We start from the raw sequence: 15,273 nt of genomic DNA on the forward strand, positions 1-15,273 counted from the left end.
TCTCACTGCTGTGGCCTCTCCCGTTGCAGAGCACAGGCTCCTGACGCGCAGGCTCAGCGGCCATGGCTCACCGGCCCAGTCGCTCCGCGGCATGTGGGATCTTCCCGGACCGGGGCACGAACCCGTGTCCCCTGCATCGGCAGGCGGACTCTCAACCACTGAGCCACCAGGGAAGCCCCAAGAGGAGGAATTCTTGAAGAGAGTTTAAGGGGTGGTGAAGGATATCTCCCCTCAGAACTTTCTTGTCTCTACAGCACCTCTGATCTCAGCACCCTGTCTTTTGCAGACTTGAATATTTCAGGAGACTCCTAACTACGATATCTCTTGGTACTCACACACAGAAGATATTCCTACAAAAAAAAAAAAAAAAAAAAAGGAACACATACCTGCTCTTTGACCTCAATGTTATGTTCCCCTTCCAAAATAAGGGTGACAGCTTGCATAATTTGCTTTCCATGAGTACTCATTATTTTATCTATATGCTGCAAAACAATGGGAAACCCACAATTATGATTTGGAGAACAAAGAAAAAGACCATAGAAAAGAACAGAAGACTTCCAAAAGTTAAACAATGTACAGAGAAGACTCAGAAAACAAGTGAGGCACAGAGAAGGGAACCACCCACATTTCTTTATCTGCCTGAAGGCCGCTGACCCTGTTGCTCAGGGAACATTAGAGAACAACAAGAAAGACCCCACACCAAGGCTCAGCCTCTCCTGCTGTGACATATGCCCACTGCTCTCCATGCTGACACCTTCAGAGGTCAATCCAGTCAATGTGGGCGGGGCAGGGAGGTATCTACGCAATAGCACTGAGAAGGAGTCTCTAAAGGGAAAGAAGCTGAAGCCCCAGAGATAAGTCATTTAGGCAGACGAGAAAACCCATCCTGGCCAGCAAATCAAGTAACAAGTCAAGGCAGGCTCCCACCCAGCACGGAGGAACGAGAGGACAGGCAGTGCAGGAGTGGAGGGTTAGGTGGCCATATGGTGAAACAGCTCCCAGAACACCTATGAAGGTGACAGGTCTAAACATCAACTCCTGGCTTCTCTGGGAAGGGGCAGCATTTGAATCACACTTCTGGGCAGATGTTGATGGGAGCAGAGAGGCAGGGCAATGTTTTGTGATGCATATGCAGGGGTAGCTAATCTGGAAACCTGGGTGATTTTACTTACTGGGCGAGTAGAGAGGAGATTTCTAAGAAGGCCCAATGTCTTCATCAGCACATTCAAATCTGAATCTGATAATAACCGGAATAGCTGTTCAGTACTCAAGCTTCGTAAAATATCTGCTTTTATTTTTTGTTCAGCCTGAAATGCCATATTCTGAAAGGATTAAAGAAGTTTCAAGAATCATGCCTATATTTGCATTATTAAATTATATTTTAATAGTAATTCTGATAATTTTCAAAGTATAAACAGAATCTGCAGAAAATCCTTAAGGTTAAGTCACATCATTTTTCTGACTCCTGTTAATCACCTATAATTCTGTCTGTCAGAAGAAAGATAACTGTCACTCCTATACATACTCCTCTATGAGCACTATGACCACTTCCTGACACGGCATTTGCATGTCTTAAGATTTCTCAAATAAATACAAAATCTACTATTATATTTTTTAAAATTCAATTTATTTAAATTAAAAAACCAAATGCTTCACCCATTTCTCCCATCCCCACCCTTACCTCTGGCAACCACCAATCTGTTCTCTGTATCTATGAGCTTGGTTACTTTTGAGAATATCCTTCTGGACATCATGTTGCTTGTGTGCACTTTAATAACAAAATGACTACTGACAACTATACTGTGCCATGCACTTTGAGAAAGACGTAAATGTACTCCCTTATTATGCATGAAAATAAGTAGTGTTGTTTTTTTTTTTTTTGCGGTACGCGGGCCTCTCACTGTTGTGGCCTCTCCCGTTGCGGAGCACAGGCTCCGGACACGCAGGCTCAGCGGCCATGGCTCACGGGCCCAGCCGCTCCGTGGCATGTGGGATCTTCCCGGACCGGGGCACGAACCCGCGTCCCCTGCATCGGCAGGCGGACTCTCAACCACTGCGCCACCAGGGAAGCCCAGTAGTGGGTTTTGTTAACTTTACTGGCAGAAAACACCTACTGTGTTCACAGTTCTATGCTAGGTGCTGATCCACTGGACCATATCATGCAGGAAGCTCTCGGGGGTAGGAGGTGTATCCAACCTACTAGCAGCCCCAGATGGGCAGGAGCTGTTTTGCTCCTTTTTCTCCTTTTTGGACACATTATGGATTACCCCACCTTAACCTAAAGCTATAATAGGTCTGAAGGAAAAAAAAAAAACATGGCTGATTCCAAATAATTCATACATCAACTTTTGGTATAAAAAAATCTCTTGTAAACTAGAAACGTATTATAATATGTGGTTATTGCCCTCCAGGAACTTCTTAAAATTAAGGATCTAAGACATATGAAAGATCAAGTTACCTAATAACACAAGGCAACATGGCAGAGCAAAAAGAGTACTGAGTTGGGTGTCAAGATACCCAGGCCAAAGAGAATTCCAAGGTTTTTATATTTTGTGGACAGAGAACATAATAACTGATAATATGGAAATTGATGACAATAAGATAGTTAATATGAATTTGAGGAGTGGGATAAATTCAGTTTTCAACATTAAAACTGTGCTTGTCAGAGAGCCCTGAAATGAAGTCCCATTAGCCATTTAAGTGATAGACCTGGTGAATAGGGTACAGTTCCATCTGGATATGTATATTCCAAAGCAACCTCTTCTATTAGGGGGAGTTGAACCCATGAGAATAGATGAAGTCCCTGAAACTGTAGTGTAAAGGGAAGTAGAAACTGGGAACTGAAACTCGGGGGAATGTTCTCTGAGAAAGAGGTTGAAAGGAGGCTAAGTACAAAGGGAGGTGAAAAAAAAAATTAAGTCCTGGGAAAGAGTTTCAAGAAAGAGAAGTGCCAAAAGCACTACTACATTCAGTGCTTTCTTGGAAGATGATTATTTCCATCCAAAGTTTGTGTGAAAAGACAGCAGATATAGCACAGTACAGGGAGATGAATACGGGCTTGGGACAGGTTCAGAACCCATTTCCATCATTTATTAGCTGTGAGGCCTTAGATGATTCATTTACCTTCTACGTTCCAGTTTCCCAATTGTAAGGTGGATATATACCAATATAATGTAAAATAAAAATTAGCGATAGCAAATATAAAACACCTAGTTTAGTGTCTGGCACACAGTATTGAATTATAACTACTCTAATTATGTTTAAAAAATTCATGGAGAATTACTCTATTTTCAATTTCAATAAATTTTATTTAAAAAAATTGTAAGGAAAAATGGTTCTCTGACTTCATAGTTATATAGTTTTAGAATTCAGATTATTATAAATTATTTACTAGAAACTGTTAAGAAATCATTGAGCATGTATACCCCAATTCTGTTACCTTGGGGAAGTTATTTAATGGCTCTGTGCTTAGCTTACCCATCTGTACCCATATGTATACTCTCTAGCTTATTTCACAAAGACGTTATAAAGGAGACACGAAAGTACTTGGTAAAGTAGGCAGCGCCATACAGATATCAATACGTTCATGAGGAGGAAAACTTTTTTTTCCCCAAAATTAGATGTCAAGTTTCAACACCTGTCTGCTTTTCTTAATAAACAGGAGAACCGAGGAACACAGTGGCCAAGCAACTTGCTTACATTTGAATCTGAAAGGTGAATGAAGTCTTCTAAGTCCTAAGTCTTTAAAAAACTGGGCCAAAAGAGCAAGATTTTTAAAAAAGAAAATTCCAGACATTTCAAAAACATTCTTTAGTTTTAACTTTGATAACTGCTCCCTTCTCTTTGTGAAACATACCATTAAAGCCCAAATTCCATTCACTCGTAAAGCAGGATTTTCACTTTGGGTTAATCCACAAAGTAGCTCTACAGCTCCCGATTCTAAAATTGGCTGTGATTGGAAAGGAGAAAAAACAGTTTCAAAGTCAGGTTTGTTAACTAAGTGTATATATACCCTGGCACTCTGATTCCTATTTCTTTCCTACTCTTACCCAATTCCAAACAACCTTCACAAAGCAGGCAGTGAGGCAGCCATAAAGATCACCTTGATTCCCATCTTACCCCTAGGTTCTTCATGACATTTTTCTTTTTCTTAGATTCCATATATATGTGTTAGCATGCAGTATCTGTCTTTCTCTTTCTGACTTACTTCACTCTGTATGACGTAAAATAGATAGCTAGTGGGAAGCAGCCGCATAGCACAGGGAGATCAGCTCGGTGCTTTGTGTCCACCTAGAGGGGTGGGATAGGGAGGGTGGGAGGGAGGGAGACGCAAGAGGGAAGAGATATGGGGACATATGTATATGTATAACTGATTCACTTTGTTATAAAGCAGAAACTAACACACCATTGTAAAGCAATTATACTCCAATAAAGATGAAAAAACAAACAAAAAGAATAAGAATGATGGAAAAAAATCTTAAAAAATCACCTTGAGAAGGTCAAGAACGATGACTCTCTCACAAATCCAAAAACCAAAATAAACCCTGTTGTTTCCTTTTTCTCTGTAGTCCTGAAAGGCTCAGGAGATACCCTAATTCTGTGTACGTTTCACACATACCCTTATGATCCCATTACCTATCCATATTCTTCTCACCCTCCTCTGAGAGGGCCACCCCTGCTTCATGCAGCATGTATCTCAGGTGTCCTTTACAAGTTGTGACTATGAAGCAATATGGCTGGTTTAGAATGGAACTGTCTTCCTTACAAATTGCTAATCTTATTCATCAATATGCTGTAGAATTCATCTTTTAGAACTACTTTCAGGACTATCTATCAATCATACAAGCAAAACAGTCTTGTACTTTTATGGTCATATCACATTTTATACCTAAAATAGCATGTGTTAGTCTGACTACTTAACTTATGATACTTGGCTGAAAATAGGTTTTGGTAGTTTCTAAAAAATTCAAGCCTTAGAGGACTGATGTACCATCACTACTAACAAATGCTTAGAAGGCCATCTTTCAAGTGGATTCTAGAAATGTCTTAAGCAATGCAGATTTATATACAAATTGTGCAGTTTTTTAAAAAAACGTTTTATTTTGAAATAAGTTAAACTTATAAAATAGCAAGACTAATATAAGGAACTTCCATATATTCTTCTCCCAGATTCACCACTTTTTTAAAACATCTTTATTGGAGTATAATTGCTTTACAATGTTGTGTTAGTTTCTGCTATATGACAAACTGTATCAGTTATATGTATACATACAACCCCATACCCCCTCCCTCTTGCATCTCCCTCCCACCCTCCCTATCCCACCCCTCTAGGTGGTCACAAAGTACTGAGCTGATCTCCCTGGGCCATGTAGCTGCTTCCCACTAGCTATCTATTTTACATTTGGTAGGGTACATATGTCACTGTTACTCCTCTCTCACTTCGTTCCAGCTTACCCTTCCCCCTCCCCGTGTCCTCAAGTCCATTCTGTACATCTGTGTCTTTATTCCTGTCCTGCCCCTAGGTTCATCAGAACCTTTTTTTCCCCCCCCAGACTCCATATATATGTGTTAGCATATATATGTATTTTTTTGCGGTACGCGGGCCTCTCACTGTTGTGGCCTCTCCTGTTGCGGAGCACAGGCTCCGGATGCACAGGCTCAGCGGCCATGGCTCACGGGCCCAGCCGCTTCACGGCATGTGGGATCTTCCCGGACCGGGGAACGAACCCGCGTCCCCTGCATCGGCAGGCGGACTCTCAACCACTGCGCCACCAGGGAAGCCCTAGCATATGGTATTTGTTTTTCTCTTTCTGACTTACTTCACTCTGTATAATAGACTCTAGGTCCATCCACCTCACTACAAATAACTCAGTTTCGTTTCCTTTTATGGCTTAGTAGTATTCCATTGTATATATGTGTCGCATCTTCTTTATCCATTCATCTGTTGATGGACACTTAGGTTGCTTCCATGTCCTGGCTATTGTACACAGAGCTGCAATGAACATTTTGGTACATGACTCTTTTTGAATTTTGGTTTTCTCAGGGTATATGCCCAGTAGTGGGATTGCTGGGTCATATGGTAGTTCTATTTGTAGTTTTTTAAGGAACCTCCATACTGTTCTCCATAGTGGCTGTATCAGTTTACATTCCCACCAACAGTGCAAGAGGGTTTCCTTTTCTCCACACCCTCTCCAGTATTTATTCTTTGTAGATTTTTTGATGATGGTCATTCTGACCTGTGTGAGGTGATACTTCACTGTAGTTTTGATTTGCATTTCTCTAATGATTAGTGATGTTGAGCATCCTTTCATGTGTTTGTTGGCAATCTGTATACCAGATTCACCAATTTTTAACGTTGCCATATTTGTTTTATCATTATGTCTCTCATTCTACACACCCATATCCACATTATTTATCTTTTTCTGAACCCTTTGAAAGTAGAATGCAGGCATCATGCCACTTTACCCTTAATACTTCAATGAGTATTTCCTAAGAACAAGGATATTCTCTTAGATAACCAAAGAACATTTACCAAATTCAGAGAAACTGACATTACAACAATACTTTTTTTGAATCTATAGTCCATATTCCCATTTTGTCAACTGGCCCAATAAGTGCTCTTATACCATTTCCTTCCCTTCCAGTTAAGAGTCCAGTTTATTTTTAATATTAAAAAATCAATCATATTAACGATCCTATACCTGAGTTCATCTAACTTACTTTCTAACTAGACCCTAAATATTCTGAAGGTGGATCTGAGGCAACATAAGAGCTGTTCAGGACGATTAAAAGTGTTGCACTGACTGCAGCCAGATCACCCTCAGCCGAGACCCCCACCACCAGGGCAGAGGAACAGACAAAAGCTCTGGTATCCTATCTCGCCTTCCCCTTCCTTCAGAACAGCTGAAGGAAGCTGTTTCTCCCTTTTCGTTCCAAGATTTCTGCTTGCTGAATAGTTGTCTCTGAATCTCCACCTGGTTAGTAATGTCTTCCTAACAGTCAAAAGCCTGAAGGTGTTACAATGTAGAAAGACATTCGTCAAAATGGGACGACTAAATGTACTTAATAATGGATGGTGTCTAAATCTAGTTCACGATTGGACAGGCCAGGGATATTTTAACACGATAAAACTAATGGGACGACTAAATGTACTTAATAAAGGATGGTGTCTAAACCTAGTTCATGATTGGGCAGGCCAGAGATATTTTAACATGGTAAGACTAAATCTGTAAGGTTTCCCCCCTCCTTTATTAAAGTTTATTTCCATTTCCCTATTATAAAAATAATGCATGCTCAAACAATTTATAAAATGCATAAAAGAAGGGGAAAAAATCCCCAAATGCAATCCTTCCCTAAACAACTACCATTAAAAATTAAAAATTAAAAAGATTATTTTCCAATGCCAGCAGTTATCTCTTGAAATGACCTGTAATCCTGGTTTACAAAATTGGGTCTTAATGTATTCTTTAGTAAATATAATTTGAAAATAGTCTATTACTTGTGTAATTATTTCCTACATTTGCAGTTGTAGGCAGTTTAGATTGACGGCAAGCTGTAATATCTTTTAAATACACTTCATATGCCAGGCAGAAAAGGGATAAGAGGAAATGATAATCATATTTTTAAATGATTTAATACGCACCCCCAAACCAAACAATTCAGAAATAGCTTTTAAGCACCAATCCTCAAATTTCAATGTCAACTACTGTGAAAACTATTTAACTAAACTCTAGGTAGGCCGGGCAAAAGTCATCTAGGAAGAGAAAATCAACACTAACCTCTTTACTTGGAGAAAATTCAAGAAGAAGATTACATAACATGGAAGACGCTACTACTAGGATTTCATCTGGTGCATTTTGTAAAACCTGTGGGATTAAAAATAAAAGATACTATTAATGGTTTGCAACCATGGGGGTAAGATCACAAGAATAAATGAGAACAAAAACAATTTATCTTTCAAACTGATTTCTCATATTGGAGAGATAGTTAGGAAAGATCCACTTGACATCGAGTGAAACTTTACATAGTGCTGTCATTATGACTGACTAAGGCCCTCACATCTATCTTGCTGGAGGAGAAGCTACAGCCCCACTTCCAGGATGGGGGCTGCTACATGGAAAAGGAGATAGACACAAGTCAGGGAGCGGGTGCTCTATATAAAAAGTTTAAAGACCACAGAACTGCTTTAGGGCAAGTTAACCCAATTTACTCCACCATATTCAGGCCACTTATGAAACCACAGAATTGCCCGAGGACCTGAGACTTTCTGATGTCTCTGGAAAGACTTGTTTGACTAGGAACATGGATGGATCAAGCTACTACTCAGGCAGGGCAAGGTGGGGAACTGGTTCTCAGGACTGGAATCACACAGTCCTGGTTCCAACCCTCACTCCTCCACTTACGAGACGTGTGAACTTAAGCACATTTCTTAACCTCTCTGAGCCTTCAAATTGAGGAAAATAACACCTCCTTGATGGGACTATTTAAGATTAAATGTGATTTGGTGAATAATAAGGGAAGCGGCATAGCATCACAGTTAAGAACACAGAATGCTTGAGTGCAAATTTCAGCTTAACCACTAACTAGGTGTATGAATTCCTTGGTTATGAAATGGGGATAATAGTGTCTGCTTCATAGAGTTTATGTGAAAATTAATATATGAAAAGATTTTACAACAGTAATTGTCACACAGTAATGGTTATATAAATAAGGTTTTAAGAAAGGTAACTTACTGCCATAATTGTTGTTATCAGGCACATAGCAGTTATACAGCAAACTAACTGCCACGGACTCTTACTGAACTCAGAAAACAACACAGCATGATGACAAAGGTTCGTTGCCATTAGCTATTATCAGAACCTCCTCTTTCTAGATTCTAAGAGAGAAGACTTCAAAAACACTACCACGTATACGCAATATCCACTTCAAATAAATCCCTTGCATCTGGAATCAGATCAGGATGAGGCTTATGATCCCAAAAGTAATCCTAGGAGCTCTAGTTACGCAAATGGAAATGCATCATCACAAAAAATTCAGAGAGTTAAATATATTATCAGCTAAATCAAGTCTGAGGTTTCCAAGTTAAGAACAAGCAAGAATTACAAAATGGAAGCAGTTCTCCTAAGATACTGTGTTTTAACTCTTCTGTGAATCATTAGCTAGTTGATAAAGATCACATCTCATATACTATGCAGGCTGATCTCTGTGTGTGCCACAACCCACTTTAACACCCTTTTCACCCTTCCCTTCCTTTGCCATGCCCTTCCTATGTCTCTCAGGTATATACTCTATCCATGCCTTAAGGCCGTCCCATTCCAGAAGCCTCCTTGGAGCCCTTCCTATCAGAAGTCATCCTATCCTCCCCTGAGTGCACACTGCTACTGTCTGTGACCTCTCTTAGGGTCCTTACTACTGTTCACTTTCAAATTCTTTGTGCAGCCCTGCCAACCTCTTTTCCTACTAACAAATTTAAGCTTCTTGAAGGAATAATCTATAATAATATCTATAGTCTAATTTATCCAGGCCTGTATCAACTAAATGGCATTGCACAAAGTGGGTGCTCAATGAATGCTTTTGAATTAAGACAAATAATCATTTTCCAAAATTATACTACTTAGAATCATTGACTGACATAAGTGAGCGCCTATCAAGGCTTTTAAAAAGTTGCTTTGCTTCTGGTCTATGTGCTGGGGAATTTGCAATCATATGAATTCAGAGCAGGGTATTTTTTGGGGAGGGGCATTCTGTGTTTTGTTAAGAAGAAAAAAATGACTTTAAAAATGTGTAACTTTTAAAAGAAACATTAATAAATGGCTATTACTTGTTTTAAAAAGTTGCTTTGCTTGACATGATTCACTTTTTAAAGTATTATTTACTGTTTTAGAGATTAATCTGCTTTTATAAGTTTCATTTTCAAATTACATAATAAATTAAAACAGAAAAGATTCTATGAAATTCTTAAAAGCATTTAATCACTACAGTATAAGATATAACATGTGAAATTCAGAAGTTGACATCTAACACTGACCAAACAGAATTTCACCAAAATAAGAACAAAAAATAATCACAAATAAAAGTTTTAGCTAAAATCAAATGTCTACTCTCTTGTGGTTTGCTAACCAACATTTAAAAACATGGAAAAGCAAAGGGGAAAAAGAATCAATAGAAATGCAAACAGCCTCTGAACTAAGAGAAACCTAAAAGTATCTGATATAAATCACTCATTTACTTCCAGGCTTTTAATACTATACTTTAAATGTGCAACACAGTAGTAGTTTGATAGTAATTATACCCACACGTAACCAAGTGCTCAAAATCTTTCTAGACTGCTCACCAGACCTTTGTCCAGGTAGAACTAGTCAAAAACCATATGTTGCTTCTTTCTGATTCATATGAGAGAGGGGTACCAAGCTGAGCAATCAGAGAAAATGGCTCCAGAGAAAATATTTGGCAGTTATTTTGGGAAACAGGAGAGCACTTTTAAAAATCTTGAATGGGGACTTCCCTGGTGGCACAGTGGTTAAGAATCCACCTGCCAATGCAGGGCACACGGGTTCAAGCTCTGGTCCGGGAAGATCCCACACGTCGTGGAGCAACTAAGCCCGCGCGCCACAACTACTTAGCCTGTGCTCTAGAGCCCGCAAACCACAACTACTGAGCCCACGTGCCACAACTACTGAAGCCCACGTGCCACAACTGCTAAAGCCCACGCGCCTAGAGCCCGTGCTCCGCAACAAGAGAAGCCACCGCAGTGAGAAGCCTGTGCACCGCAACGAAGAGTAGCCCCCGCTCGCTGCAACTAGAGAAAGCCCCCACACAGCAACGGAGACCCAACGCAGCCAAAAAAAAAAAAAAAAAAGTTAAAGTGATATGTTTAAGAAAATTGTTTTGAATGCACAGAATCAATAAATCAAGATTAAGCTGCTATGAAAAAGGTGCGATCTAAGAACAAGCAAGACTGGCAATAGTAAAATCCCTTTACTAAGGAGAGCGTAATGTTTCTGTTCAGGCTACTCCTCTCTGGAAAATCCTCCTGACTTCCTTTTGCATTCAAAGCTACTTTGTAATCTTCCTGCCTGAAGCCTCCCCCAACTATTTCTACCATACTTATGCCTCTATTATAACCTGAGGCTTTAAGCTGGGGGCAAGAGCTCTGCAGTAAAAAGTTTTGGTAGACTTACTGTGCCCAGAGGCTTTCACAGTAGATACTAAAAAGCAAAACAAAAAACCAAAAGCTTAAACAAATAAATCTGTTGGTTAAATGCAAGGTGTATAGTTACTTAAAAAAAAGAAAAAAAATGGTGAGACTAAGTTGACCTGTGGTTCTATGCTGTATCAGGGATAACATTATTAGTAGCAACCTGTGCATATTCTAAGTCTCAATTCAGATAATTATTTGACCTAAACCACCTTTTTCTTTTTTTTTTTGGCCCTCAAGGAAAGACCTTTAGGTCTTAACAAAGAAGTCATTCTGGAATAGAGAGACAAGAAGTAATAATTGTTTTAAAAAATATCCAGGGATTGCCAAAAGACTAAGAGCAGGTTATATCTGTAAATGGCTGATTCCTTTCTTTTTTATAACTAAAAATTACAAAGATGACTCTGGATATAAGTCTAAAGTGTAATACTAGACACACAGGGAGATCAAATGAGTAACTAGAGTTTCATTTAATGAAGGAAAGCCAGGCATGTACTTCCCCTGCCACACACGAGATGCTGACCTCAGAAATACATTCTGCACGTTCTAAAGAGGCTTAAAACATCACATCTGAGGAGATAAATGTTCAAAACGCTTTAACATAAAAATCAGATACACTCCTAGACCAGAGAGTGCTGTCAGCTACCTCGCACACTAAAGGCTCGGTGGGAATAGGTGTGGACTTGATGCTTTCTTCTTACCTTCATTAAAGGTTTCCACACGGCGTGATCCTGGAAACTGGTTCGAAGCTGCTGCACAGATCTAGATAAACTGTGCAAACATCTACAAAGAATAATCAAAATTAGCTTCACAAGAAGCCGAAACTTTTACTTTTCAAACACACTGCTTGGCATTGCACAATTACTAATATACACTTCAAGTTTATCTACAGACATCGTTAATTCAACTACTTCAGGACTTCACAGGCTTTTCAGGCTAGCTTCTCTGTTAAATAGTGTTACGCACTGTATGAATTCACCTGAGAATACTTTCAAGTAACATTTGGATTCTGTGCTTACTCGGTGAAGGTCCGGAAAGGAAACAGGTTAAACACACGGCAAAGGATTTTTATTCAGGCCATTTAAAGCTCATACCTGACGGCAGCTAACCGCACCTTGACACTAGACTCAGACAAGCCAGTCACAATTCGGTCCATCATATTTTCAGTCTCAATGATCTGGAGAAAAAGGTTAATGCTGCATAAATAACAACACGAAGATGACAAACTTCACTGCTTGTAAATGCAAGTATGTTAATGTCCATTTTAAGTTAATGTTTTCAGCAAGAGTTTTTGCCTCTGGAACAACCATTCTGCAGTGGGGGCAGGCAGCTCATCAGAAAGGTAGGGCTACCCCACCAAGGACCTGCCAGACTGAATGACAGGCTTATGGGCAGATTATGTTTCTTCATTTATTTTTAAAGACACTTAAAACAATAATTACATGTGATAAATATTGCAGAGGTGTTGCATAAACAGTATTGAGAAAAAGCAAGATACGACTGAACTACCATTGGGCAGGTTCCTGCCAGAGTTTCTCCTGCCAGAGTGAGTTTCTTGAAAAATCATGGTCCACACTCAGCCCTTATGAAAAGAAATCTGTGGGTTTCTGACAGAGCCACCCTGTGGCTACTTTCCTCCCAAGCAAGTGGAAATTAAGCTAAATATTTAGAAAAGTAATCCTTGCCAACTTTCACTGTAGCACCAAATCCTGCTACATGTAATCATTACAATCATGAAGCTTTATTATTGTTTTGAAATTTAAAAACAAGATAGCCTACGATTTTCCTTCATTAAACAATGCATAGATACAAAATAGTGTGTGGAAGAAATTAAGTTTAATTTGTGTGGTCCTACGGAAATATAGCATATTAAGAAAAAATGCTAATGCTATCAAAACACAAATATTAACAAAAACAACTATTATTTGTTGAGTACTTGTGTGCCAGGCATTGTGCTAATAAGCATGTTACATTATGTGACTTAAGCCTTTTGTAGGCATTATTATTCCTCATCAGCACATTAGGAAATTGAAGATTCTAGATAATCCAGAGTTTGCTTAGGATCACGGAGCTGAGACAGGAATCCAGGCATCTGACTCTGGAGTCCTTATGCTCAGCTATGCTTGTAACACTGCCCTGGTTAGAGTAGTCCTGTGCTCATCAGGTAGTTCCCAGTGTGGGCAACACATTAATGGGAGTCATTACTTTCACCTGGGAGAACACCTGGCTGGGGGAACATGTAGGAAGATCACCTGTGGAGTTTAACAAAGTCCCAGGCCAATTAAATCAGATTCTCTGTGGCGGGGCCTAGGCACCTGTAGTTTTTTAAAAAGCTCCTCAGTTAGAGTCCAGTGTGCAGGCAAGGTTGAGGGTCACTGCCCTAGACTAAAATGAGAGGAGTTAAAGGCTGACCTCAGAACAGGAGAGGGTGAGAAATCTCAGGATGTTCAAGCCGAATGGGAAGAGAAGAAAACAGAGTTGAAATGAACAGTGCCTGAGAGAAGATTACCAACTATTAGGAACAGAGAACCACACTGCAGTTGTAGGGCAGGAGGAATGGTCATTTTTTAAAAACATAGTGATTTGCAGGTTCCGAGGTGGCTGAAGAAAACTTACATATTGATCTTTCTCACTCCAGACCAAACCTAATCTCACCGTTACCTTTATGCACATCCACCCTCTGTCCTCATTGTCACTTCCAGCCCCGGAACGTCTGCCTATCTATCGGACCCTCATATGCCTTTCTTTCTCACCTGGATGCCCTGCTCAGATACTCCACATATTAGATTCCTTTCCACTGTCCTCCCACAACTCATTCCTGCTTCAGATCCCAAACTGCTGGTATTACAGTAGAAAAACCACCAAACCCGGCTGCCTGGTCTCTCAGGGTACGCCATCCCCCCTCAGTGGAGTCCTCACTGAGGGCCCGCCAGCCTTGCACTCCCCTGCAGGAGACTCCCACACTCCTTAGGATGTTTACCTCCTACCTCTAATGCTTCCTACCTCCCTCACACCCTCAGTCCCTCTGAGCTCACCTCATTTTTGCAGGGACATTGCTTTCTTTCTGGGACACAAGTTGCCTCAACTTCCCCCTTCTCATTAACGTGTCTCCATACCTCTCTTCTTCACTCCCGTATTGTTGAAGCTGGGTACTTACAGCTCAAATCCCTGCCCCCTCCCCCACCCCTCTTTCTTGCATCTTTACTCTGCCCCACGCCACTGGATCCTCTTCCTCAGCCTGCCCCACCTCCCATTCCCACTCCTATTTAAAAGACGTCTAAGTGCCCAAACATTAACCTCTTTAAGCTACAGACCTCTCACCCCTTCCCCTCCTTAAATGGACATGTGTCCCAAAGCTCTGTTCATCCTTACTCTACTTAAATGACACTGTTGTGACATCAAAATCAGCTTGATATGGGTAATTCTCTTTCCTGACCTCTAGCTTCATATTTCCAACTGCCTGCTAAACACAAACGTAAGTTCCACAATGTCTGGTGGAACGTCTAACTCATTATGTCCCACGCTGAGTTTATCTTCCTTCCCTAAGCCTGCTCTTTCCCTACATCAGTCTATCTGTCGCTCTGATACTGTTATTATTCTCCCAGTCACCCAGGCACTATATTTGTGTTACTTTTGACTCCATCTCTTCCTGAATACCCAATCAAGTGATTTTGCACTGTACACCTTATATTCATTTCTTTACTAGTCTCAGTCCAATAAACTAGTTAGGACCTTATTACTATTTGTTTGGGATTATAGTGTTTTCCAAGTTATCTAATCTTTTGTGCTACAGCAACTGTCAAAGACTGGTTGACTGACAGGTTACTTCAGTCAAGGACTAGCCACTGTTCTTGAAAAAGACAAGGCCAAACCAGGACCTTTAGCATGGGAAGGAAATTAAAACTTGGGGCAAAAGTCTTAGGCACTGGATAGCTAGATGCAGAAGTCTGAAAGCTCCTTCCCAGTGGCTTGGGAAATAAATTTTACTTGAGAATAAGAAGGGATAACTTGGGAGAAACAGCTGCCTGTACTGAGTGTAACTACATTATCAGAAAATAAAGTGATGGGGGCTGGGG

At 40.3% G+C, this 15,273-nt stretch overlaps 1 protein-coding gene across 4 annotated transcripts in view; it reads right to left on the minus strand.

Moving 5' to 3' along the window:
* Nucleotides 1-15,273, minus strand: part of ARMC8 (armadillo repeat containing 8) — a 106,528-nt gene that overhangs the window by 19,277 nt on the left and 71,978 nt on the right. For all 4 annotated transcript variants that reach the window (XM_079922179.1, XM_079922180.1, XM_079922178.1 and 1 more), the window contains 6 exons: nucleotides 12,292-12,374; nucleotides 11,899-11,980; nucleotides 7,779-7,865; nucleotides 3,857-3,949; nucleotides 1,173-1,322; nucleotides 387-482 (listed from right to left, as the gene is read on the minus strand). In XM_079922179.1, coding sequence (XP_079778305.1) covers nucleotides 387-482; nucleotides 1,173-1,322; nucleotides 3,857-3,949; nucleotides 7,779-7,865; nucleotides 11,899-11,980; nucleotides 12,292-12,374 — 591 coding nt within the window. The remainder of the gene's footprint in view (nucleotides 1-386; nucleotides 483-1,172; nucleotides 1,323-3,856; nucleotides 3,950-7,778; nucleotides 7,866-11,898; nucleotides 11,981-12,291; nucleotides 12,375-15,273) is intronic.

The sequence above is a fragment of the Stenella coeruleoalba genome, assembly GCF_951394435.1.
Source record: "Stenella coeruleoalba genome assembly, chromosome: 5".
NCBI classification, from domain to species: domain Eukaryota; kingdom Metazoa; phylum Chordata; class Mammalia; order Artiodactyla; family Delphinidae; genus Stenella; species Stenella coeruleoalba.